General features: G+C 41.7%; 1 protein-coding gene and 1 pseudogene across 1 annotated transcript; one reads left to right on the top strand and one right to left on the bottom strand.

The window, feature by feature from the left end:
- Positions 1-11311: 11311 nt before the first annotated feature.
- LOC117284136 (zinc finger protein 14-like) lies at positions 11312-16338 on the top strand. Its single transcript, XM_033758702.1, has 3 exons — positions 11312-11555; positions 11735-11795; positions 13233-16338. The coding sequence occupies exons 1-3, from the start codon at positions 11468-11470 to the stop codon at positions 15124-15126; spliced, it is 2043 nt and encodes a 680-aa protein (XP_033614593.1). The 5' UTR covers positions 11312-11467; the 3' UTR covers positions 15127-16338.
- Positions 16339-21532: 5194 nt separating this feature from the next.
- Positions 21533-22277, bottom strand: LOC117283362 (annotated as a pseudogene).
- Between the last annotated feature and the right edge of the window lie 2405 nt (positions 22278-24682).

Here is a 24682-nt window from a genome sequence, read left to right as displayed (position 1 = left end):
GTCAGTTTCTGTTCTGGAGTCTCAAATCATGACTTTCATTTTGCTCACCATCTCTATGGTTATTTGGGAAATTATTTCTGTTTTGAATTTTTCTAGAGCCTGATTTGTCCATTTTGTTACTTCCTGTGCTTTGAGTTCAGGGTGTCCTGATGGTTCACTATCTGCCTTTTCATCCTCATTTGCCCTACTGTTTGCCATTAGTGAATTGGAAGTCTGTCTTTTTGTCTTGCTTATGTGTTTTCTCATTTTTATTTTTGTTGTTGGGCTGTCCTTGGTTTAATCTCTGGGTTACCACCCAAATCTTCCTGATATAGTTGCACCCTAGCTTCTGGGTCTCTAACGACCCACAGACATTCTCATCTTCATAACATCAGAGAAAACAGCTCATGAAATTAACCACAATCTTTATCCCAACTGATACAATCAGCAACACAATACGATGAAGCACTACTTGGATACTGACCACTTGTGGTAGTCACTAATCTATCACCTTTAAACCATGTGAATTAAATTGAAATCAAAGAGCAGTCTAAAACATGTCTGCAGTGAACAAACTTTTCAACATAGTATATTTACCATTTAGGATGGAGCCTCAGATAGAGCTAGGATGAGAGGACTAGATAAGTAAAAGAATTGGAGAAGGTTTCAAGTGAAGCTAGAGGACTTAGAATGACCACACAATATTCAGGAAACTTAAATTCGAAAGGGATAGACAGAGTAGAAGTACACGGACAAGAATATATCCCCTTAACAGTAATAGGGGCTTAGTTTCCCTTGAAATCACTGACTCCTGTGTGAGGTAGAATTACAGAAGAAAAGAACATAAAAGAGAAAAAATGATAAAAGAAGAAATCTGAGTTAGGGCAGGAGCAGAAACAGAAAGGGAGATGAGTGATAATATGGTGGAGCAAGAGACTGAGTTGGGGAAAGAGGACAGAAAAGAAAGAATTTGCAGAGTGGAATGAGGAAAAGAAAGAAAAAGGATTTGAAGGGCCTCTTTCAGACTATATCTCTGCTGTCATAATATACAACATGTGCAGCCATGTGCAGAACCAAGACCCCTGATCTCAGCTAGCTGATGGCAGAACCCCATGATGCAGACTGACCTCGGGTTGCAAAGCCCAGATTGAGATCCCTGACTTCCTGAACGGTTGAACTCCACACCGTTGTACTACAGGTTTCCCACGCCCTTTCTTTAAAGATGTTCAAAGTTGGGAACTCAGAAAAATACACTTTATAATCACCTGTGCCTCTGCAGAGTGGTTCCAAAGACTGGCACAATCAGAAGGTCTGAGAATGCATGTGGGGGAGTTGGGGAGTTGTGGGGTTCAGGGGCACTCGCATGGCTACCTTCCTGGCGCTGGAGCAATGGTGGCTCCAGGCGGGAGAGGGTGTGGCTATCCTTCCCGTGGTGGGTCAGGGCCTGGGCAGGCCCTCCTGGTGCTGGAGCAGTGTTGGCTCCCAGTGGGAGAGTTCAGGTTTGTTAATGTTGTATTTCTTAGCCAAGTGCAATGGTATTTGTCTGTAATCACAGCACTTAGAAAGCTAATATAAGATCAAAAGTTTATGTATTTCTCATTTTCATTTTGTGATCTTTACATTTGTACCTTTCTTGTTATTGTTATATCCTATCTTGTCCATCTTTTCCAATATATTGATTCCTCTTTCATTAATTATTGGTTGTATATTTTTTATGAAGTATTTTGCTAAATATATCTCTTAAATTTAAATGAAAGTATTCCTTATTTCAAATTTTTATATTTTATACCAGATTTGTCACCTAATCCTATATGTTTCCAAATTTGTTTCATGATTTGCCATTGAAGCAATAGATTATACTTTGTATAAGTAACACATGGGTGGAATTGAAATTTGGTCTAGTAGTAGAGCACTTCCTTCATGTGACAGTGATACGTGGTTCCTTCCACCTACACTTGGAAAAGAAAATACATGAGATTTCTAAAGCTGTTCCTTCCTATAATTTGTAGTTTTCCTTAGTATAAGCAGTCTAATATTTACATTTTATAATTGAAATATTTCATATATCCTAACAAAATGATTTTTGAGTTGCCTATTTTTAAAAAAACATATGATTTGTATTTTATAAACATTTGAAATTTATCTAATATGTAGCATCTGAATATTATTAAGTGGAGCCTGGGATTTAGCTCAGAGGTAGCGCACCTGCCTTACAAGTGCAAGGTCCCAAGTCAATCCCTGGTACATCCCCCAAAATATTATTAAGGGTATTGAAATAAATAATTCCTATGTTGCATTTCTGAAGTATCCCAAAATATGCACTCTTTAGTCCACTAATTAGGATTTGATATTTTTACCCATTTTTCAATGACATGATGCTGTTTACTACTTGAATTGTATAGAGTTTTACAATGTATTTTATGTTGGTTGCTCAGCAGTACAAACTCCTGAGAAATTACCCATTTTGATCTTAAAATTATGATCCTTTGCTTCAGAGATTTCTTAGAAGCTAGATTTCAAATGTGCAGAAGCATCCCTAGGTCCCTTCATTTTCCATAGAATAGGGAATGTGATGTTTGGAGTGAACACCAATAATGGATATTTAAAACACTTGTAAAGCAGTACATTATAAATAATCAAGAAAAGACGGGCTCTCAGAGAAATATTTTACAAACCAACTAAATACAAATATGCTTCCTAGAACATGTGCACTCTGGGTAGGTGTGTTACAGCCCGATCAGTTCCTGTCTCCAGTGTCTGTAAACGCATGCCCTTTCTTGTTGTCAGTGTTAATAAAACCCAAGTAGTCGCTGAACTCTGGCTTAAGCCCTTAATATAAGGCTCTTGTTTTACCCTTCTCACCATGGTTAATGTTAAGACCATTATTTTTTAGTAGACGAGGAAAAAGACCCTGTAATAAATACCCAGTATGTTGTTCAGTCCCACAGAATTATTAAGCACTCAGCAGCAGTTTGCCCCAAGCATCCCGTGGGCAGCACTGTTGTTTACATACTGTCTCTAGCGTCGCTCAAGCAGGAGTCATTTCAACCAGTTGATTCTTGCATTGAATAAATTTGATAAAATTGTCATTTTTCATATTTCCTGTTATGACATCTTGTAAAATTTCACAAAAATATACAATTTTGGATCATCCTACATTTAAATAATTGGACCGGTAAGTGGTTAAGTTGCCATTTGAGCTGTGCATCCACCTAAGTTTTGACCATGCATTTTCATTCTGTGTTGGATCCCAGCAGGCACAAGAGCTGAGCTTGTTCAGAACTGTTGTGCGTGGTTGCAGTTTGTCCTCTTGGTTTCTTTGTTCTCCATGGCAACTCCATCCAGCTGTGTACCTCTGCACCTGCTGATGTACCTGTTCCATGGCAGGGACTCTGTAAGAGTCACTTGCAAACCCACTGGGAGAGGAAGTACACTGGAAAATGGAATGTCACTTCAGTTCCTTGCCAGGGTGCCGTCCCGAGTGAATGCAGTCTACACACGGCCGTGTAGCTCTTGCTGACTGTTTCTGCATCTCTGAACCTGAGCTCAGTGTGACCCTCGGTGATATTACTGTGCCATGCCTCCACTTCTGTTTCACGTGTGTGGCCTGAGCTAATCGCATGCTCCACTCCTGCTTTTGCTACACAACTCTTCCTCGTGGGGGTAAGGCCACTGTGTGTCCCTTTCCATGCCTTTGTGTGACAGGATGCAGAGCAGCCCTTGTGAAAGTGCCTGTCTTGGGCATTGTCTTGGGTATGTCCGAACATATGCCCTATGTTCATTTTTAGCATTTTGGTGACAATACTAGTTTTCCACCCTGTCTTGTGTGAGTCTAATGTAACCCAAGATTTTCTCTGCCACATTTTTCTCATGAAGTTGAATTGTAGGGGGAGGAAGTCTTACTGACCGTGAGATCTCATTGGCTGTTTAACGTTAATTGTATTCTCCCGTGTCTTCGTTGTGACCCCCAAGCTGAGGATCTCCTCCGCTGAGGGACAGCAGGTGCCCTACTCCATGTGTCCGTGCACCTCTCTGTGGTTTCTCCATGTGTGCAGTGTACCGCACCGTGGTTTTCAAGCACTCTGGCACTGCTGGTTGTCAAGCATTCTGGCTGTTCCTTTGTCATTTACTTCTGTCCCAATTTTGAAAATATGTGAGCGTCTTTGAAAGATCTGACACACTAAGGTTCACCCTCGGGAACAAGGACCAGAAGGACAACATGAAAAAAGCCTTGTGCGTCAAACTCTTCTTCAGAGTTTTGTTGCTGGGAGCGTACTTAAAGGGGCACTTTGGCCCCTGTATTTCTTCCTTCTTGTCATCCTTCTGTTCTCTCTCCTCACTTTCCCTGCCATCTGTTCTGTTTCCTTTTTTCCTTCTTTAATTTTCTTATTACTTCTTTCTTTTAGAAATTTAGAAATCTTAGAAGCCTGTGGATCATAATCTCTAGAATACGGCCAAATAATTTTGTGTTCTACGTGTGTTCTTGTCCCTATGGTATGACGGGACATTGATAATAGCCACAGCAAATACGTCCCTAATTTACACAAAATGTCATCCTATGTCCTGTAATACAGCTTCAGGTGGATACTTTAAGGTGTGTGGCATGATTCAGCATTAGGAGGATTCAGCCTTCGGGCTGTTATACCTTTAGAAAGGAGAGGAACTTGTAAGATCCTTAGGGTTTATTATACAGTGACTAAATGGGTTAGTAGAGATGTGGGGGTAAAGAAATACCATAGTTTTAAAAAGATAAAACAACATGTAAATCTTCTAGGCATGGAGCAGGTTGGGCCAATATTCATCTGGAATGGTGGGGGGAATCACCAGTGCACAGGAAGAAATGGACAATGCACATTTTATCCATTTTTCTGCACATTTGCTCATGTGAAAATGAATTTCTTCTCATCTTCCTTTCTTGTGAGGAAAAGTTGTTTTAAATCCATGTACAGTTTAAAGAACTGTAGAGCATGACAAGCTGCAGTGTGTTAGGAAGCATGTGTCTCACGTGCAGGTGGTTTTGGGCATTTGTTTTTTCTGAATTTGTGACTCTGGTTGCCATGAGGCTTTGATTGAACAATGTTTGGCTTCTGCATGCAAAGATGTGCTGGAACCAGACTGTAATGTGTACATCTGAGGAGTATCTGTGAAGGGCAAGCTTAGAGAAAGACCCCTGTAGGCATTTGTGATCATTAATTGTGATATGTCCGGTTGAGCAGTGGATTTAGCAGAGCCCGGGGTGTTTGGCATGCAGGCCACAGCCTGAGGAGGGAAGACGTGCACTGTATGAGGTTGGCATCACCCAATGAGCTCGTACCCTAGGTGGAATAAGGAGATGCAGTCAGTCTTTTTTCTGTGGAGAATTCTGGTCTTTGTCATTGCCTTTGGATGTCGGTCTCCAGTTCTTTCAGGCTGCCAGCACCAAGTCTTCTTCAGAGAGAGAGACCCAGAGAACAGAAGGCCAGGGATGAGATGTAACCTGTAAATTCATGCCTCTCTGACTCACTCAGACAACGCAGACATGGCTTTACTGTATCATAGGCATCTCTCAAGCCAGTGCATTTGACCATAAGACTGACCCATCAAGACTTCAGATGAGAACTGTACTGGGGTGAAGTTAATATGCCGAAGGAGAGAACTTTCAACCTGTGAGGAGGATACAACATATTATGGAGAATTTACTGTGTGCAGTCCTTAAGTGCTCCTGAATAATCATGAAGAAATGAGAGTGTGGGGTTATACTGTGCCTATCTTTGTGGCCCTGCTGCTGCAATTAGTCTTCAGAGTTGTGGTGTGACTCTAGATAAACAACTTGCCCATCTGGGACGGCCAAATATTTTCTTTCCTTTCACTTTGATTCCGCTGTATAATGCTGCTTCATTTGTCAAATAATTGCACTGTCTTTTTAGCATGGTTTTATTATCTGGGTTCAAAATGTCTACATTGAGAGATGAGGTGTGAGAAAATCTGTGATAGGAAGCCAAGTGCCTTATTCAGATTTCTGCCTTCTGACGACATTTGTTCTTTCCTTCTATTCCATGGGTCCTGCTCTTGCCTGAACTTAGGTTCTTTGGATTCGGGAGCTTTATCTGTGTGATACTGAGTCTAAAACTGCAGGAGCACAGTTGTGATCACATTTTCAGGGACAAAAATTGGAAGAGCCCACTGATAACAGTAAGAAAAACATAGGCAGCTCTGGAGTGGTAAGAGTAGATCTTGCTTCAGTGCTATGATCCCTCAGACTGGTTCATTGAACATACAGGGAATAGCTGTGGGTTGGGGTTTGGTTGGTCTTGTCATTTCAGCTCCACACGTACAGGTAGTGTATTGTTTCTCTTTTCTCTCTTGGCTCAGTCGGCAGGAAGCAGTGCAGCTTTGCATCACTAAAGAAGCGTTTGTGCTGTATGAACTGTCCAGACAGGAACGCTGGCTTGAGAAGGGGGTCCTTCTCTGTCAGGCACCCAAGGCAGAAGCTGCCAGTGTGTTGCTGAGAGCCCTCCCACCTGGCTCAGCCTGATTTGCTCTGTGGGTTCCACTGACTGTGCCCACAGGACAGATGCTGGGAGACTCAGTCCTGGAATGGGTGATTGTGCAGTGCAGTGACCCGAGGAAGGAGTGGAGCTTGTGGCAGAGGCATATGTTCTGGTTGGAAGTGAACAGAACCATCCTTGGCCAGTACCTGGGCCTTCTTGTAACAGTTGGATCTTTGTTGCTAAATGCAACTATCACTGGTGCACTTTGGCCTTTATGTGGGGCAGTGACTGCTGCCAGGAGCTAAGCATCCTGTCCTGTCCCAGTGAGGGACCAGACCATGACCAGAGCCCTACCTTTGGCAGTTAAATGCCTGCAACTCCACTCCTCACCATGCTGTACAGTGAGCAAGGGTGATTGGCTTAGACCCCTGACTCCTGTCTGAGGTTTCTGTTTGGGTGGGACCGTGCTGTTGGAATTGTTGTTTTCTTCCAACAGCTGACCTTGTATTATGGTTTATAAAAATGTTCCCAAAAGGTCTCATAAGTTTGAAAGTTGTTTGGTTTGTGTGGGACCTGTATTCACCAGTGGTTTGAGCTGTTGATAGGTTCACTCTTTGAAAGTGCTGTGAGGAGGTTGGTCATGGCCTAGAAAAGTGTGCTCTCTCCCCAGCTTTCCCCTGGCTGCCATGGCTTGAGTACATTTTTCCCCATCTGCCTTCCTGTATCTGCCTTGGAGCTAGTAAACTGTAGCGAGGCAAAGTACACTTCTCACATTTTAAGTTGTGGGTGTTGAATATTTTGTCATGTTGATATGAAAATGAATGACAGCTGGTAATTTTTTAGAAGTGTAGAATGCAGACTCTCAACAGCACAAGTTGTCTGCTGAACCCTGCTCTTCGTTGTGATGGCAGTCACTTCCAAAATTTCCCCACAGTACTCATCATTAGAAGGTGTTTATAAAAGCCATGAAAATCTGAAGAAAGATGTAATGTTACTGTGATGAGGTTCAGTCGTAGGGCGCCTTCCAAGTATGCGTAGACTCTTGTGGTCTAAGCAATGCACTGCCTACTTACATACATGTGTACATATGTACATGGTCCTCATGTAGTTTAGAATGTGAAGAAAATGGGGGAGAAAGCTATCAATTTACAGTGGCCAGTAATTCTGCACAAGTCAATTTGCAGAAGGAGCTGCCTATTCAACCCAAACTGAGAATTTCTTTTCTTAAATTAAGTTTATTGGTATATCTTAGGTGTACATAATGATCACATTCATCATAGGGAGTTTGTCCCTGCACATGATGTATCTTGCTCATTTTTTCCCATTCCCCTTCCCTCCCTTCCACACCTCCATCCTTCTCATTCATAAAAGCTTTGTTTTCATTTTCTCATTTTTTCCCCTTCCTTTCCCCTGCCCGCCCACCTAGTTCCTCTTCCCCTTTGCACATTTTCTTCGTATTTCACACTTCGTATTTGGTTCTCATTTACACTTTCAGTTTCTCACATCAGAGATATGTGTCTGATTTATTTCTGAGATACGTGTGTCTGATTTATTTCTCTTAAGAGTATAGTCTCAAGGTGCATCAATTTAACTATAAATGTCTCAAGTTTATCTTTCTTTATGGCTGAGTAATACTCCATTGTATATAAAAATCACATCTTTATCCGGTCACCAGTTGATGGGCATTTGGGCTGTTTGCAAGATTTAGCTATTAATAACTGCTGCTGTAAACATTTCTTTTGAAGCATCTGTTTCTGAGCCTGAGAAATGATAATGTTGTACATATTCATTTTAATGTTATGAAACCCTTAATGTTTAATCAAGCCTTCTGCCTAAAGCATATACCTTTTAAAATTTGTATTTTAATCTCCAATTCTTAGGAATATTTTAAATATAGCTCCGCTGTTGGTTTTGAATTTCATTTCAGTAGGTGTGAGAGTTTGCTTTGCATGATTTCCATTACTTTGAACACATTAATATTTTTCCTTTTGTTTGTACATCTTTGTAGTACCTAATGATTCATTCATTGTAGCGAGTTGGTACATGTCTATAACATATTTCAGTTTTGCCTCCTAGAAGTTATTGTTGTTCTGAACATGGTCTATTTAGAATATTTGAGACATCTGTGTACTATGTAATTATTTGATAAAGTATTATGCAATATGTAGTCTGTCCCCGTGAAGCATGATGTTAATTTTATCTGTTCCATTATACATTTTTCTGCCTTCTTCATCTATAAACTGGTAGATTTGCTTTGAAATCTTCAGGCAGAGTTGTGAATCAGTGATTTTTCTCTTCACATTCATGTTTTTCCTCATGCAGCTTGATCCTTTATTTAGTGGAATATATATCAACAACTGTTTTCAGAGAACTGCTTTTTATCTGTCTGAGCACTGTGATCATTATTTACTTTGAGGTACAAATTAAATAATGTCAAATTAATCTAGCTTCTGCTGTTGTGTTGAATCAATGATAGACTGGTGTGACTTTTGAATAGCTTTGTATTTATCCTACTCGGCTCGAGCGAAGCAACCATTCCTGTCCAGGTGGGCATGGAAATGGCACCATAACCCAGACATCTAGACATTGATCAACTTTGATATCCATTCTCTTTATCTGGCCCTCTCACCTTTTCTTCTCATGGGCAGTATAGAGTTTGACCACTGCCTGCTGGCAGCCTGTGGGTCTCATGTTTGCAGCCGTGCTGCTTTGCTTATTGCTGCCCAATGTGTGATGTCTCATTTTTTTACATATGAATGCAGACAAACAGATATAAATTAATGTGTACTTACTAGCAATTCAGTGTTTTCCTATTTTGCAATGCATTTTAATTTTAAAATTGTTGGTGAAATTTAATAAGAATAATAATTAAATATCCAGGGAATATTCAGAAAGTTTTATCATTGGGCCTTGGGCAATCAGTGAGAGTACTCAGCTGATTGATACCCCACTTGACTCCAGCCTCTCCTGCCCATGTTGTTACTCTCCCACTCTGGTGACTTTTCCCGTGTTTACCATGTATAATTTTCTGTGATGAACAGTGTTCTTTTAATTTCTTCCTTTGGAATTTTCAATAAGTGAGTGCTATAGAAATTGCAAAGAGAAATACTTTTAGTTTGTTTCACTGTTGTTCACAAGTGCTGATATGTGAATCAAGGGCAAAGCACTTTCACATACATTCCATTGGTCATGCGGTGCAGGATTTTTCAAATGTAGAATACTTGAAAAGAATCACATCTATCGCTAGTCTATGTTCTGAACATTGCAAAAAAGTCACTGGTCAACTGCAGAGTAAAGGAAATGGCTGTAGAGTGTATCACGTGATTCTTGCATAAGTCTACTTCCTCAGTATGTTCTTCCGCATTTCTTATTTGGTGATTTTCTTGAAAAAAGATTTGGTTCTTGTTTTCTCTTCAGTGTTTTTTCCTGAGTTCGATATGTGGTAGGCAGTTTTTAAAAATTTGTATCTATTGTGCTTTACCCCGTATAACATCTTTATGCTGTGAATACAGGAAATATTTTCTTGTCTTATTTCCCATGATATTCAGTATTTCAATTTATCCTAATTCTGATGGTTTCTCGACTTTTGTCTGAGAAAACAATTTATTTCACATTAGGAGTCATTTCCCTATGAATTCTGAAGGCGTTCAAGTTTCTTTCCCTTTTCAGTATATCACTTAACATACATAGATACATAGAAGAATATATAGTCTAGGATTCCAAATACATAAAAATCTTTCCTGAAACATAAATGAAACAGATTCGCAGACATATATAACATCAGCTCTATCATGAATCGGTATTCTCTGTACATGTGGACACATTAAAGACTGTCTTTCTTTTCTTAGATCCATTTGCTGTTCACTCTAGTCTCAGGAAAGGTTGAATTTGAATCTTTCATGTATATTACATAAGCTATCCACTTTCTTGCTTAGAAAATACATACATTATAATTTATTATATTTTACTGCTATACTTTTTTAACAACTCAAAGGTGTCATTTGTAAATGACACAATTTTTTGAAGTTTTCCTTTTTGGGGGGTAGTTTGAGGTAGGGTCTCACTTTGTATTTCCAACTGGCCTTAACTTAGTATGTCGTCCAGGTTAGCCTTGAACTCCTGGCAATCCTCCTGCACTAGCCTCCCATGTGCTGGGATTACAGGCTTGTATCACCACACCTGGTACCTTTTGTGTCTGATTATTTTGGAATATATTGGTTTTCAATTCATAAAATACTTTTTATTCAGTTTATTTCCCTCATTACTCTCTTATACCCTACTGAAATGTCTTATTCAAGTGCAAGGTGACCATTTGGTGACAGCAACCTATAAGATAATGTGCCACCTTTTCTCTATTTTATTTACAGACTTGTTCCAGTAAAACTGTTTTCCATTTTAATTATTCATAAACCTTATTTGATGTTCAGTTATGTTTTTTCTATGAAACTAAGTTCAGGTTTCACAATATCACCGAAGTACAAAGAAAGAAGGACTTAATGTCAGAAATTAGAAGATTTGATAAGAGGTAGCACCCATGATCTATCAAAGCCATTCATTAGATATTCATCTGCCACATTGTTTTGTGGACGGTGATCTTGTAAGCTCTGTGAGTTCTGTTTTAGAGACAGTGCAGATACCCTTGCAGTTACCCAGCAGAAGAACCAGTGCTAGTGGCAATCTAGCATCAGAATTACTGTCTAAAAATGTGCCTACACATGGATGACTAAGACAAGGAGTAGTTGAAGGATTCAACCTCCATTCAGCATTTGTTTTTGAGACAGGATCTCCCTATTTAGTGCAGGCTGGCCTTGAACTCACTGTGTAGCTGAGGCTGGCTTCAAACTCACGGCAAACCTCCTGCCTCAGCCTCCCCGGTGCTGGGATTACAGACATGCACCACTACACCTGGCTGTCAGTTCAGCTTTTTATCCCAGCTGTCAGTCAACCTTCCTTGAAGAAATTTATGATTGGTCATTTAGGAGGCAGTGACCCTCGAGGATGTGGCTGTGAACTTCACCATGGAGGAGTGGGCTTTGCTGAATCCATCCCAAAAGAAGCTCTACAGAGATGTGATGGGGGAAATATTTATGAACATGGCTGCTATAGGTAAAAAAGACATCATTTTCTCATTGCTTCTTGCTCATTGTTGCAGTTTAATTACATAGAATATGAAAACATTTTGAATATTGAAGGTCTGGTTACATTACAGAATGAATCTAACTGGAATCTACTAATGTTTATGTAATAAAAAAATGATTGCTTATATTTTTATGTCTACAATTCAGGAAGAGTCTGGGATAACCAGGAAGTTGAAGAAGAATACAAAAGGTACTGGAGAAAGCTAAGGTAATTTGCATTCAGAAGGAAAAGGAATTGTTAAGAGGCTGTGTGTGAGCAGAAATATGACAACCAAGGAAACGAGGCCATGTTCAAATTTAATTTCAGAAATATTCTCCAAAGATGTATGGCTTGAGTACGTGTAATCTGACAAACAGAGAAATATTCCAATATGGGAAACTGAGTTAGTGCAGATGTCATGCAGCAAGTGACACTATTTGATATTTAAGTATAAAAATGTTCTTTCACAATCAACATCATGAAAATGTATAATATTGCATTTAGGTATTGTGTATATGAGTAGGTGTATACGAAAAGAATAAATTTTGAGTTTTGACAGGAATCCATGTTCTGGATATTGATTTTTGTATACGTCTGAGCATGAGAGAGTCAGTAGCTAAAAAAATTGCTAACTGTGAAACAGTATTCAATATGCAAATAAATGCCAGTGTTGTAATAATAGATGTTTTCAAGCTGTCATCCTCCAGAGAATTGGGCCCATTCATGTTTTAAAATTCTTAGAAGAAAGCTTCCAACATTGGTGGCAATGTTAAGAACAGCCACTGTGATAAGCCGTATACAGATGTCTCAAAAAGCAATGATTGCATTTCTGTTTGATACAGGTGTACTTCTCCTGGGTATAGTCACAAAGAGTTAAAACCATCATATCATGCTAACACACGATACTGAAAGCAGGACATTATATAACAGCTAAGACTTAAAATCAGCCTCAATGTCCATCATTGGATGCATGGATAACATTTTCGATAGGCTTAGCATGATGGTGCATTTTATAAAATCAGCCCTCTGGAAAGCAAATTCAGCAGGATGGCAAGTTGAAGCTCAGCCTGAGCAACTTAATCATCATTGAGAATCTTTCTCAAAATAAGAAATAAAAAAAGCTGGAGATGTAATTCAGTACCAAGACCTGGGTTTAATTCCAAGCACTGAAAAGGAAAAAAGAAAATGTTCTATATAATCAGCCATAAAGATCAGTGATACCAAAAGAACTGAGTTGGTCTTCAACCCATAATGTTTAGGGAAATAAGTCAGATACAGAATATGAAATATCACGGTTTCTCTTATATGAGAATCAAAATACAAATTAGAGAGTAAAGTATAGGAGAGGTGATAGCAAAAGGCAAGCCTGGCTTTGGGGAGATCGGAATGAGAGAAGGGGGAGAGTGCCAGGGCAGTGGTGACAAAACGATCCATGTATGATATACACATGTACCAACTTCTGAGAGTGAAACCAAGCTTATGCGTTGCAAAATGTTCCAATGAAAACGTTTCCAAATGCATGCCATTTGTTTGGGATTGGCCATTTTCAATGTATCCTCCAGGCCATTCACTTGATTCATTGTCAGTATTTTTTAGAAGGTGGAAACTTGTTCTGGTAAATCATTAATATGGAGATCCATTTTTTGTGACTTTTTTTTTTCATAGAAATAAACATGTAGAGAAATTCTATCAATATAATGCATGGAATCAACATGAAGAAATACTCCTTTGGACTCCAGATGCTATTGTGGACATGAAACAAGCTAGTTTAACATCAGCTGAAAGTCTTGCTTGTAGAAAGCCCCTGACTGGGCGTTTGTCACTAAATGTGCCCGTCGTAGCTCACCCTGGACTGAAGCCGTCTGAGTATTTGGGCTTTGAAGAGGAGCTGTATAAATGTGATGAAAATGGAAGAGCCTGTGGCGATTTCCAGTCCGCTCAGAAGCGTGCGAAGACAAAGGGTGGAGAGAAACCCTGTGAGCGTAATCAGAGTGGGAAATCCTGCTCTGGTCTTAGTGCAAGAACTCACCTCAGAGAGAAGACCTTTGTGTGTAAGAGAAAATTGAAAGCCTCTGGCACACCCAATGATACTCAGATCCATGAAAGAAATCACAGTTGGGGGAATCAATATGTATGTAAACAGTATGACAAAGCCTTTGTTTCACCCCACCGTATTCAAGCACCTGAACGAAGGCATGCTGAGGAGAAGCTCTATGTATCTAAGGAATGTGGGAAAATGTTCACTTACAGTAATTCCTTTCACAGACGTGTAAGTATGCACACTGGAGAGAAAACCTGTGTGTGTAAGCACTGCGGAAAAGCTTTTAGCACACACAGTCATTGTCAAGTACACGAAAGAACTCACACAGGGGAGAAACCCTATGTATGTAAACAATGTGGAAAAGCTTTTAGCACACATAGTTGTTGTCAAATACATGAAAGAACTCACACTGGGGAGAAACCTTATGTGTGTAAGCACTGCGGAAAGGCTTTCAACACACACAGTCATTGTCAAATACATGAAAGAACTCACACTGGGGAGAAACCCTATATATGTAAGCAGTGTGGGAAAGCTTTCAGCAGATATGGTAATTGTCAAATACATGAAAGAAGTCACACTGGGGAGAAACCTTATGTATGTAAGCAGTGTGGGAAAGCTTTCAGTACACACAGTCATTGTCAAGTGCATGAAAGGACTCACACAGGAGAGAAACCTTATGTATGTAAGCAATGTGGGAAGGCTTTCAGCACACACAGTTGTTGTCAAGTACATGAAAGAAGTCATACTGGGGAGAAACCCTATGTTTGTAAGCACTGTGGGAAAGCTTTCAGCACACACAGTCATTGTCAAATACATGAAAGAAGTCATACTGGGGAGAAACCCTATATATGTAAGCAGTGTGGGAAAGCTTTTAGCACACAGGTTAATTGTCAAACACATGAAAGAACTCACACTGGGGAGAAACCCTATGTATGTAAGCAGTGTGGGAAAGCTTTCAGTACCCAGAGTTACTGTAAAATACATGAAAGAAGTCACACTGGGGAAAAACCCTATGTATGTAAGCTATGTGGGAAAGCCTTTAGCATACATGCTAGTTGTCAAGTACATGAAAGAACTCACACAGGGGAGAAACCCTATGTTTGTAAGCACTGTGGAAAAGCTTTCAGCACACACAGTCATTGGCAAAGACATGAAAGAACTCACACTGGGGAGAAACCCTATATATGTAAGCAGTGTGGGAAAGCTTTCAGTACACAGGTTAATTGTCAAGCACATGAAAGAACTCACACTGGAGAGAAACCTTATGTATGTAAGCAGTGTGGGAAAGCATTTAGTACCCAGGGTTATTGTAAAATACATGAAAGAAGTCACACTGGGGAGAAACCCTATGTATGTAAGCAATGTGGGAAAGCCTTTAGCATACATGCTAGTTGTCAAATACATGAAAGAACTCACACCGGGGAGAAGCCTTATGTATGTAAACAGTGTGGAAAAGCTTTCAACACACATGGTCATTGTCAAAGACACGAAAGAACTCACACTGAGGAGAAACCCTAAGTATGTAAGCATGCTGTGTGGGAAAGCTTTCAGCACAAGTGGTGATTGTCATAAGCACAGAAGAACTAACTGGCGAGGGTCTCCATGCGTAAGCAATATCAGAAAGAATTTTCTGCTAAGTCCTCATTTCATAGAAATGAATCACACTAGGGAGAAACCCTGTGTTTGCAAACAAATGTGAGAAAGCTTTCAGTACAAACATGTATTATGCATACATGAAAGAGTCGCACTGGGGAGAAATTTTATATATGTAAGCCTGTTTTGAAACTCCTGTAAAATTTCTTATGAGGACCACTACAAATAGTACAAAGAGTTTAATGTCAATATTTCTTCATAAATTTTCCAGAAAATATAATCCCAGATGATGAGATCCTAAAGTACAAATATTGCGTTTTTCAGTAAAAATAAATATGTATCTGTAGTATTTAATGTAAAGCTATTGGGTTGACATTATATATTTTGGGGTGTCTTGGAGCTTAGTGCATAGTGCATTAATTAAAGATGGTTAATTGAAATTATTATTATTACTGGGGATCAAACTCCGACCTTGTGCTTGTGAGGCAGGTAAGGTATCACCAAGTTAAATCCTCAGTCCTAAAATATATTATTGACTTTCAAGTAGGATAAGTATGTAAGGAGGCATAGGCCACTAAAAATTAATGTTGTTAATTTTCTATTATTGCTGGAATTTTGCCCCTGCTTTTGTTTTAAATTTTTGGCGCGTATACTCCATATTCTGTGCAACAAAAGATATTTTTGAATTTTATTATATATTTCAAGATAACGTATTTTCAGAGAATCGTGAGCATGTATTTTTAAATTTTTTTAGTACACGTTTACAATTATGCAGTTTACAGTCATCTTGGGAGCGGTACAGGTACATGTTACAGCTTGTTTCTCCTTTAACCCCTTCCCATCCCACGCTCTCCCCTTTCCTCACTTGCTCCTCTACCCGTTGTTCACACTTGTCGATACTATTTGTCCTACCTTCTGTTACGACAGTGTTTACGTTAACTGGGATTATTAGATTCATGTACGTGGCACGTCTGTCTGTCTTTCTTTTTTTTTATGTCTGTCTTTCTTACTTCCCTTACCCCTCTCCCCACCCCTCATCCTGGTTTCCTTGGACCCCTTTCTTGGTGCAGTAGATCTGTCCTCTTGACCCTTTCTATCCATCCTATTTCATTTTCTTTGTTCTGTGTCTCACGTGAGAGATACCATATGGTGTTTAACTTGTGTGTCTCATTTATTTCACTCAACATTATATATTCCACATGCACCCATTTTTCTACAAACACCTCAAATTCGTTATTTATAGCTAGCAGTATTGCATTATATATAGATACCACATTTTCTTTATCCAGTTATCTGTTGATGGGTGTATAGGCTGCTTGCAGGATTTAGCTATTAGGAATTGCACTGTTATAAATATTGGTGTGCATGTGTCACTGTATATGATAACTTACGCTCTTTGGGGAAGATACCTAACAGGGAGACAGTTGGATTATATGGAATTTCTGATTTCCCTTCTTTGAGAAGTCTCCGTACTGATTTCCATGATGGTTGTACTGGTTCACATTCCCACCGACAGTGAAGGAGTGTTCCTTTTTCACTTCAGCCATGCCACCATTTGTTATTGTCTGATTTCTCAATGATAGCCATTCTTTCTGGAGTAAGATAGAATCTTATCATATTCATTTGCATTTATCTAATGGCCAGAGATGTTCAACATTTCATATATTTGTTGACCATTTATATTTCTTCCCCTGCGAGGTGTCCATTTTTCTTGCCCACTTCTCAACTGGGTCTTCAATTTTAGATGATTTAATGTTTTTGAGTTCTTTATATATTCTAACTTAGGCCTATGGCAATTAAATAAGTTTTTTATACTGAGTTCGAACTCAGGACCTTGCACTTGTGAGGCAGGTGCAGTGCCACTGGGCTAAATCACTGGCCTGTCTGGCCCCCCCCCCCCAGGTTGTCTCTTTACACTACTGATTGGCTGTTTTACTGTGCAGAAGATTTTTAGTCTGGTATAATCCCATTTGTTGATTCTTGCTGTTATTTTTTGTGCAGCTGAGGTCTATTATAAAATCCTTCCCTACACCTGTGTCTTATTTATTATTTGTAGTTCTGGAGGGAGGAGAATGGAAGGTGTTTAGATGAGCTGTTTAAAACATTAAGGGGCAGGTTTTGGGGGAGGATAGTGATAGAAGAGATGAAAAGTTGGATGTGGGTCTGCTTCAGTTGGAGCACTTTTCATTAAAATGAAGGCTTAGCATTGAGAGTTTTCAGAGGATATTGTTGGAGGCAAGAGAGATGGTAGGAAGGAGATGTACTTTGTGACCGAGGAAAGCTGTGTGGTTGTCAGAAGCTGCTGATAGGACAGTAGGCTAAGTAAGATACAGGAGAGCCAAAGGCTCACAGTAGAGAAGATAGGAACGACAGTGGGGAGCCAAGCATGGGAAATTAAAGACGAGGAAGAGTTTATGGAGGTGGGAAAAGAATAAAGAGTTTGAGGTGACGAAGCTGGACAGGGGCTGAGACAATGATGAGAACAGAGGCAGTGGAAGAAGAAAATACAGCAAGTCCCAAGTTATGGACATTTGCACCGCAAACGTTGCTGGAGTGAAAGGTTTACTGTATAAGACTCCTTTTGTTGGACTTAGAAAGGAACTCAACTTTGAGACCTCCTGGAATGGAACTCGTTTGTAATTTGAGGACTTACTGTACACAAAATACAATACAATACAAAATACAATAACAAAAAATCAAAACAACATAACCCCACACTACTAAGTCAGTCAACAAACAAAACTCAATTCTGTAAGCTATCCAGTGGGGACACATTAAATATTCCAGTGAGGCAGTGTATGTGTGAGTGAGTCACATGTAGCTTCTTTGCCAGAGAGTCTGATTGCTCACACCCCAATAACTCTTACTCTTCCACTGCAGTACTTAAACTAGCTCACACTCAGAAAGCTAACTCGCAGAAAGGGTTGCAGGCATTCTGGCAGAGTCTGATCTGGTACAAGTTCCTGGGTTAGGACTCTTGCTGACCCTCTCCCTGCGTGTGGTAGAATTGGCACGTAGATTCATTGGCATAAAGTTGTTCACTGAACCAGGAGTATTCCTAGGTGGTTAAGTCAGCTACAGTAGTAACAGTCAGCTATAGTGGCATGTATTGGGGCACGTTGAGAACATAGCATCAGGCCCAATTTTGGATCTCCCTTTAGCTTAGAGAAGAAATCCAATTACAGTGTAAGCATCATAACAGCCCAAGTATGGACCCAGATTTAATATGCACTAAATGTGATACCTATGTCTCCTCTTATGGTTTAAAATTTTTTCAACACTATTTTTATGAATCAGTTATTTAAACTCAGGGCCTTGGGCACCAGGTAATGACAGAGGGGTGAAGAAAAGAAAAAAAAACTTTCTGCCATGTGGTATAGAAGGAGGAAATATGAGGGAGGCAAAGAATCCTAACAGTAGAGGTATGTTTTACGTTTAGACGGGGATAACAGGAAAAGCAGTATAAAATCACTAATGAATGAAAATGAGAAAGGATTCTATGACTAATATAAATGTTAGAGAAAAAGAAATTAAAAGGGGAGAAGAAAAAATAGAGAAAGGATAAAAAACAGGTGAACGAAGTCATGAAAAGATACAGATAAAGGAGAAGGGATAAAAAGGAACAGAATTTTCTTATCTTCTATAAACTATTGGAAGAAAAAAGCAAGAGGAATAGAGACATCCATACACATGGGAAAAAAGGTGGAAATAATGGAATAAAAATGGAGGGATGAACAGAGGAAAACAGCAAAAAAAAATTTTTCCTATTGTTTTGGATGCATGGTTCTTTTTCACAGCTTAGGAATAAGCAGAGCTCCATCCAGGACTGCCTCTGCTCACACTGGACGTCTGAGGTGGCAATCCACCCCCGAGATGGTGCTGGGTGCAGACATCCACATACAGTGGGCTCAGGGCACCGCTGTGACCTTCCAGTCCTGTGTAACTCAGGCCGAACCTGGCCTCTGACCACATAGGCCAGGTCCGTGTTCACCAGCTCCAGCCCCTCCGCAGGACTCCTCCAGCCCGCCCTCCAAACACCAGCTAGCTGTCTCCCTTGGCTGTCCTTCCCTCACCCACTCTGGAACTTGACCGTGTGGAGCATGGCTTGGAGCCAGGGGGCTGCTCTGGGACTCGGGTTCAAACACAGCCCTTCCTACACCAGTGTTCGCATGCCCCAAATATGCAGGCACTGGACTGAGGTCACTCACCAACTGTTGACTGTGGAAAGCCGCTCTGGAAGCGGTGCCCCACGTCTTCCTCACAGATTCCAACTGCCTCTCATTCGGTCTCAGTTTCTCTCTTCCTGTGGAATGTTCTGTGGTTGTCTGGACAGTGTGTGGGTTAGAATCTTCAAACCAGTGATTAGACATGGTCACCACATTGCATTTGGTTAACCCCTCTTATGCCTCATTCCGTTTATGATGGGTGGTCCTCCTGTCTGTGCTTCTGGTTGGTATTTTGTGAGTCTCTAAAATGGTTCCTCCTTCACTCAGCCGTGTTGGATCTTTCAGATTCTGCCTTCCCTGTGGATGTTTCCTCATCTTCTGTGATGTGAATCCTCTAGTCAGCCATGTCCAATCCCCTGTTTCAAACTTTTGCCTTGTCCAAGATCAAGTCCTTTGTCTGGTGGTATTTCTGTTTTCCCATGCAGAGGGGAAACGACACAGAGCCTGCTCCAAATTGGCTGTGGCTGAGCTAAGACACGGAGTCACAGTTGTCGGGTTGATTGGAGACCAGCCCGTGGGTCCAGGCATTCGAAAACCAACAAACGAATAGTTTTTTGGGAGAAAAATAAACTTGAAATACTAATGTGCAGACTATAATTTTTTTAAAAACCTGCATGACATTTACTTTCTGTTGTTACCAGTATCTGTAGAAATACTTATTGTCAGAATAAAAATTAACAGGTTCATTAAAAACTTTTTCCAATTTCATAACATAAAATCAGTGTCATCGGCATGCACCTTGCATGGCTATAGCAAAGTGAGTGGGCATTTTGGAAGCAAAATAACAATTCTTTAACTTAGAACAAACAATACAGTGATGTTTTGTCTGATCTGAGGTCAGATCTTGTGGGGTCTTGTCAGCCAACAGAAGCAATCCCTTAACAAGATAGACAGTCACAATCTCAACCAAGCAGTTCTGTGTTTTCATTCTCTACGATGGGACTTGAAGATCCTAAGTATTTTCTCTAATGCCCAAGATCCAGGAAACCATTATCAAAATACATAAAAAGGAACATGGGCTTCTCTGACATGTGTGACTCTGCAGAAAGCCAGCTACCAGGGAAAACCCATTGCTATCATTGCAACCTTAGGTCTGCCCTTGGGGTTGGATTAAGGCATTTTTGAATGAGGATGCTGCTATTGTTTGCCTTTGGAAGACCAGTTAAATGTGTTGACCAATGACAGAATTGCATTCCAAAAACAAGACATCTTCCTATTAGCAAGTTGTAATCTGGGCATTCAGGTGGTCTTGAGCACAGTATCTGACAGCAGAATTTAACACAAGAAAATCAAAACTTTGTTTTCTCCAAATTAGTTTTACATTGTAAATATTTTCCTTTGAAGGGATCTGATAACTAGTTAAGTCCAAGTAATAGATCAATTACTCTGCTTGTACTATTTGCATAGAAATGTCACAAATTACAAAAAAATAATTTTATATTACCAATTCATTAATAAGCTGTTATACAATTTTCCCTAAAAGGAGAAAGTATTTTTCCCATCTCTGCTCAGTGAAAATAAAGAAATTCTGAACAGCATTTAATAAATAGCTATTTTAAAAAAGAGACCAATTTTTAGGTGCTTTAGAATGTCCACTTAAAATAATACAAAAATAATTCCTTGTAAAATGTACATTTCTACATAACTTGAATATATTTGTGTACATCTAACACCTATATATTTCATTTGTGTTCTGTAAATGTGTGCTGACATATTTTCTCTAGTTATTATGAAATTAACAAGGAGGGCAGAATATGTCTTCCATGAGTCAGACGAGTGCAGCTGGTACCGTGGGTAGGTTAGAGGGGAGGCATGGTGGCTTGTAGCTGTCCACTGCTCCAGAAATATTCTCCTGGTGAAGATGACAAGTTACCTATTATATAAATCTTTACACATGCATCAGTTACTTTTTGGATTATGTACTCCTCTGATCCATATATACAAGCAGAGACAACAAGCTCTTGGAGGCACTGCCTCCTAACTCAGTAGGTTCCTGGCACATTTTTGGGCACAGTTTTAACACTGCCATTTATGTGTGGACACTAAGGCAGGCAGGATTCACAAGGCCTGGGGTTTGGAGAAAACACAGGGTCCTCTCCTAAAGATCAAGAACGTTTTGTGTCAGGGGAATAAGGCGAGTGCTGTTCCAGAGGCTGACTGAAGTACAAGTGCTCCTCACTGGTTGTGGGAGTACGTGTTCCTTGTAAGGCTCCAGGCTGGTTTCGTAAGTTTTAGCCAACAATGCTATGTCCCTGCTTAAATTCCTTCCATTTTTCAGCTACCTCATCGTTGAGTTGGATTTCCTACAGCTGGACAGTGGAACTTGACAGTGTCAGCTATGGGGACAGCGTGTAGATGCTTTTCCATCTTTTGCAAGTTGGTCCAGTACAGTGCTCTCTTGTTACTGTTCTCGCTGACAAAATCTTTAGAGCCATCCGTGTGGTCCTTTCTATCTTCAGATGAGACGGCATATGTGATATTCACCAGGAGTACTATTTCGCTGTCTACAGTCCCATAGGAAGTGTGAGCAGAGAGGCCGTTGTCTGTAGGTGTGGTGCCTTTTATTTGCAAGTGTTCCTCACTAAGCATGGTTCTATTGTTGGGTCCCGAGTGTACCTGTCCTTAGCCCAGCTGATCATCTTTCATCGGGCAGCAAAATTCTACATACTCCCCTAGTGGAGCTATGGAAACTTCTGATCGAGAGAATTGGTATTTGGCTGGGGGCCCTTAGCGATCAAATGTGGTATCTTCAACTAAATTGCAGGGCAGCTGGGCCAGCGACAAGGTTGCCATGGTGATCATGACCAGGCAGAAGCAGCAGCTCCGGGTGACCGTGGTTAAGGTGCCCATCTTTTTCCTGTTCCGTATGTCCAGGTGGACAGTAATCCCATCTGTACATTTCTTCTGTAAGTGTGGACTACCTACAGTGCCTTTAGCACTAGGGGAGCTCAGCACACAGAGCGCTGTGGTGGGCTGGGCTGGCTGCCGGTCTTGCTGGTGCCACCACTTGAATGGCAAAGCTCATCTGCAATCTGCTGCCCCAGAGTTTGGCATGGCTCGGGTGGAGCAGGAGATGAGCTCAGGCGGGAGCTCCAAACACAGTGGTCCTTGGACCCTGACCTGTGCAAAGGCTCTGAGTCTTCCCATGTGCCCAGGCTGCTGGGGAGGGCGAGAGGCACGACGAAGGCATGATGCCTTCGGATTTGGACAGCCTGAGGAAGAAAGAAGTCAGGCTTGGCGCTTTCTCCTCCGAATTAGCTTGCAAGCCTCAAACTCAAAGAGCAAGCCAGGGAGCTGTGGCCCTACTGCCCCCATCAGCCCGGAGAGGAGTCGCTGCACCCGGTCAGGGCAGGGAGCCTTGCGGAGCCCAGCTTTGTGCCTCCTGCACGCTTACCTGCTGCCCTGCACTGCCCTCTGCCGGCTTGGCTCTCCATGGCACTCCCTCCCGCTTCAGTGCTGCTGCCAGACCATAAGGTTAACTGGAAGTAGCCTTGAGTTTCCAAGTCCCTGTCAATGATTCCACACAGAGAAGAGCAAGAAGAGGCCCACGATTCCCTGCTGGACGTCTCAGCCGGGAGAGATGATGCTGGTGAGATTAAAGCATCACACACGCGTCCAAGGAAGTATGGGAGCTGACCTCCCTGAGATAGTGAGGGGCGGTCTCCTGGAGTGAGGCTTTAGGGACACATCGGTGTGTTCCCGGAAAGGGTCTGGACAGTCACACCGGAGTCAGGCAGGGGCTCCCAGCCAGTCTGGAGGGACGTGTGCTTGGCAGAGCAGCCAAGGAGGGAGGCATGAGGCAGAGCGCTGAGCTGTCAGGGCAGAGAAGGCTGGCAGTCTTCCCTGAGGTTGCCAGAGGTGCCCCAGCGTCTGGAAGCACAAGCTGACACTGGAAGTGTGGGGCAGGTGCTGCACAGTAGGCAAGGAAGGCTGGGACATGGCAACGACTGCGGAGGTCTTCCCGGCCCTCGGCTGTGAGGAGCACACAGAGCCTCCAACGCCAGAGGGAAGCTGGGTAGAAGCTAGGGGTCTAGGCTTCTGCCTTGTGTGTTTCTTATAGACCCTTGACCTCTCTAGGCTCTCCAGGAAGTCAGACGCACAGATCAGTGGCTACTTCTCCAAAGTCATGGACAGCCCCTTCCACCGAGGCCACCCCACTGAATGCCTCAGCCTAGACCCAGAGAGATAGGGCTGGGCACTCTGCGAACAGACACCTGCACTGTCCTCACCTCGTGCCCCTGATGGTGGCCTCTTTGGGCCCTGTGGGCTATTGGAGGGCCCTCTCCTACGTAGTCTCTTCTCACCTGCCTTACAAGACCTTGTTGTCTCTCCTAGGACCCCATACCGTCTACCCCTTACAGGGACTTACTATCTGTACCATGCCCAGGATCCCACTCAGGCAGGTAAAGAAATAGAAGCCAGGGTCAACTTCTGTTCCCAGGGAGTGAGGGCTGCTGTGAGGGGTCAGCATGCACAGTGGGGTCACTGGGGCTTCCTGCACAAGTCAGGAGTTGCCTGAGCGCCCTCATCCTTTCATCAGGAACCTGGAGCTGGGACTGTGTGAGGTGGGGCTGCATGCACCCCTTAAGACACCTCACCTTGCCCAGAATGCCGGGCCTGGGACCATGCTCTGCAAGTGACCCCACAATACCTGCTCCTGCAATGTATAGAGCACATGGAAAGAGTCAGCAGCTCTGAGGGAGCTTGACGTGGCAACAACGCGAACCAGATGGAGAGCGGGGTTGGGGAGGGGGACCCGGGTCCAGGACCAGGGTAAGAAACCCACTGTCCCTCCTGTTGGAGACGGAAGACTGATCAGGGCAGTGTAGGGTTTAGTCTAGGGTTTAGGGTTAGTGATGGGATGGAAAGAGTTGGGAAAAAGGTTTTGATTTTGAGTAATGGGTTAGTGAGGGGATTGGGTTAGATTTTTGTGTTAGGGTTCAGGGTTACAGATTATGGTTATGATTTAAGTTAGGGTTTGGGTGAGAAGGTTAGAGTTAAGTTTAAGGGGTAGGGGAAGGGGTAAATGCAGTGTTAATGCTAGGATTAGACAGGGTTAGCGTTTGGCTTAGGCTATCTGGTAGGGTAATAGAGTTAGGGTTAGGATTATTCTTAGGGTGGTGGTTTTTAGGGGGTTAGTGTTAGAGTGTAGGGTTAGTGTTAGGGTTTAGAGTTTGGTTAATTTAGAGTTAGGTAAGCGATAGCATTAGGTTAGGGGTTAGTGTTAGGGATTACAGATTGAGATTGCAGATAAT

This window comes from Fukomys damarensis, unplaced genomic scaffold, assembly GCF_012274545.1.
Source record: "Fukomys damarensis isolate Sample0158 unplaced genomic scaffold, DMR_v1.0_HiC HiC_scaffold_4, whole genome shotgun sequence".
NCBI lineage: Eukaryota > Metazoa > Chordata > Mammalia > Rodentia > Bathyergidae > Fukomys > Fukomys damarensis.
This window is presented reverse-complemented; position numbering and strand designations above follow the sequence as displayed.

What these genes read in the sequence shown, in the direction of transcription:
- LOC117284136 (XM_033758702.1), top strand. Translation starts at nt 11,468, where the DNA reads ATGGAGGAGTGGGCTTTGCTGAATCCATCCCAAAAGAAGCTCTACAGA. An exon ending in TATGAACATGGCTGCTATAG is followed by an intron (nt 11,556 to 11,734) that starts GTAAAAAAGACA and finishes TCTACAATTCAG; the next exon opens with GAAGAGTCTGGGATAACCAG. An exon ending in AGGTACTGGAGAAAGCTAAG is followed by an intron (nt 11,796 to 13,232) that starts GTAATTTGCATT and finishes TTTTTTTCATAG; the next exon opens with AAATAAACATGTAGAGAAAT.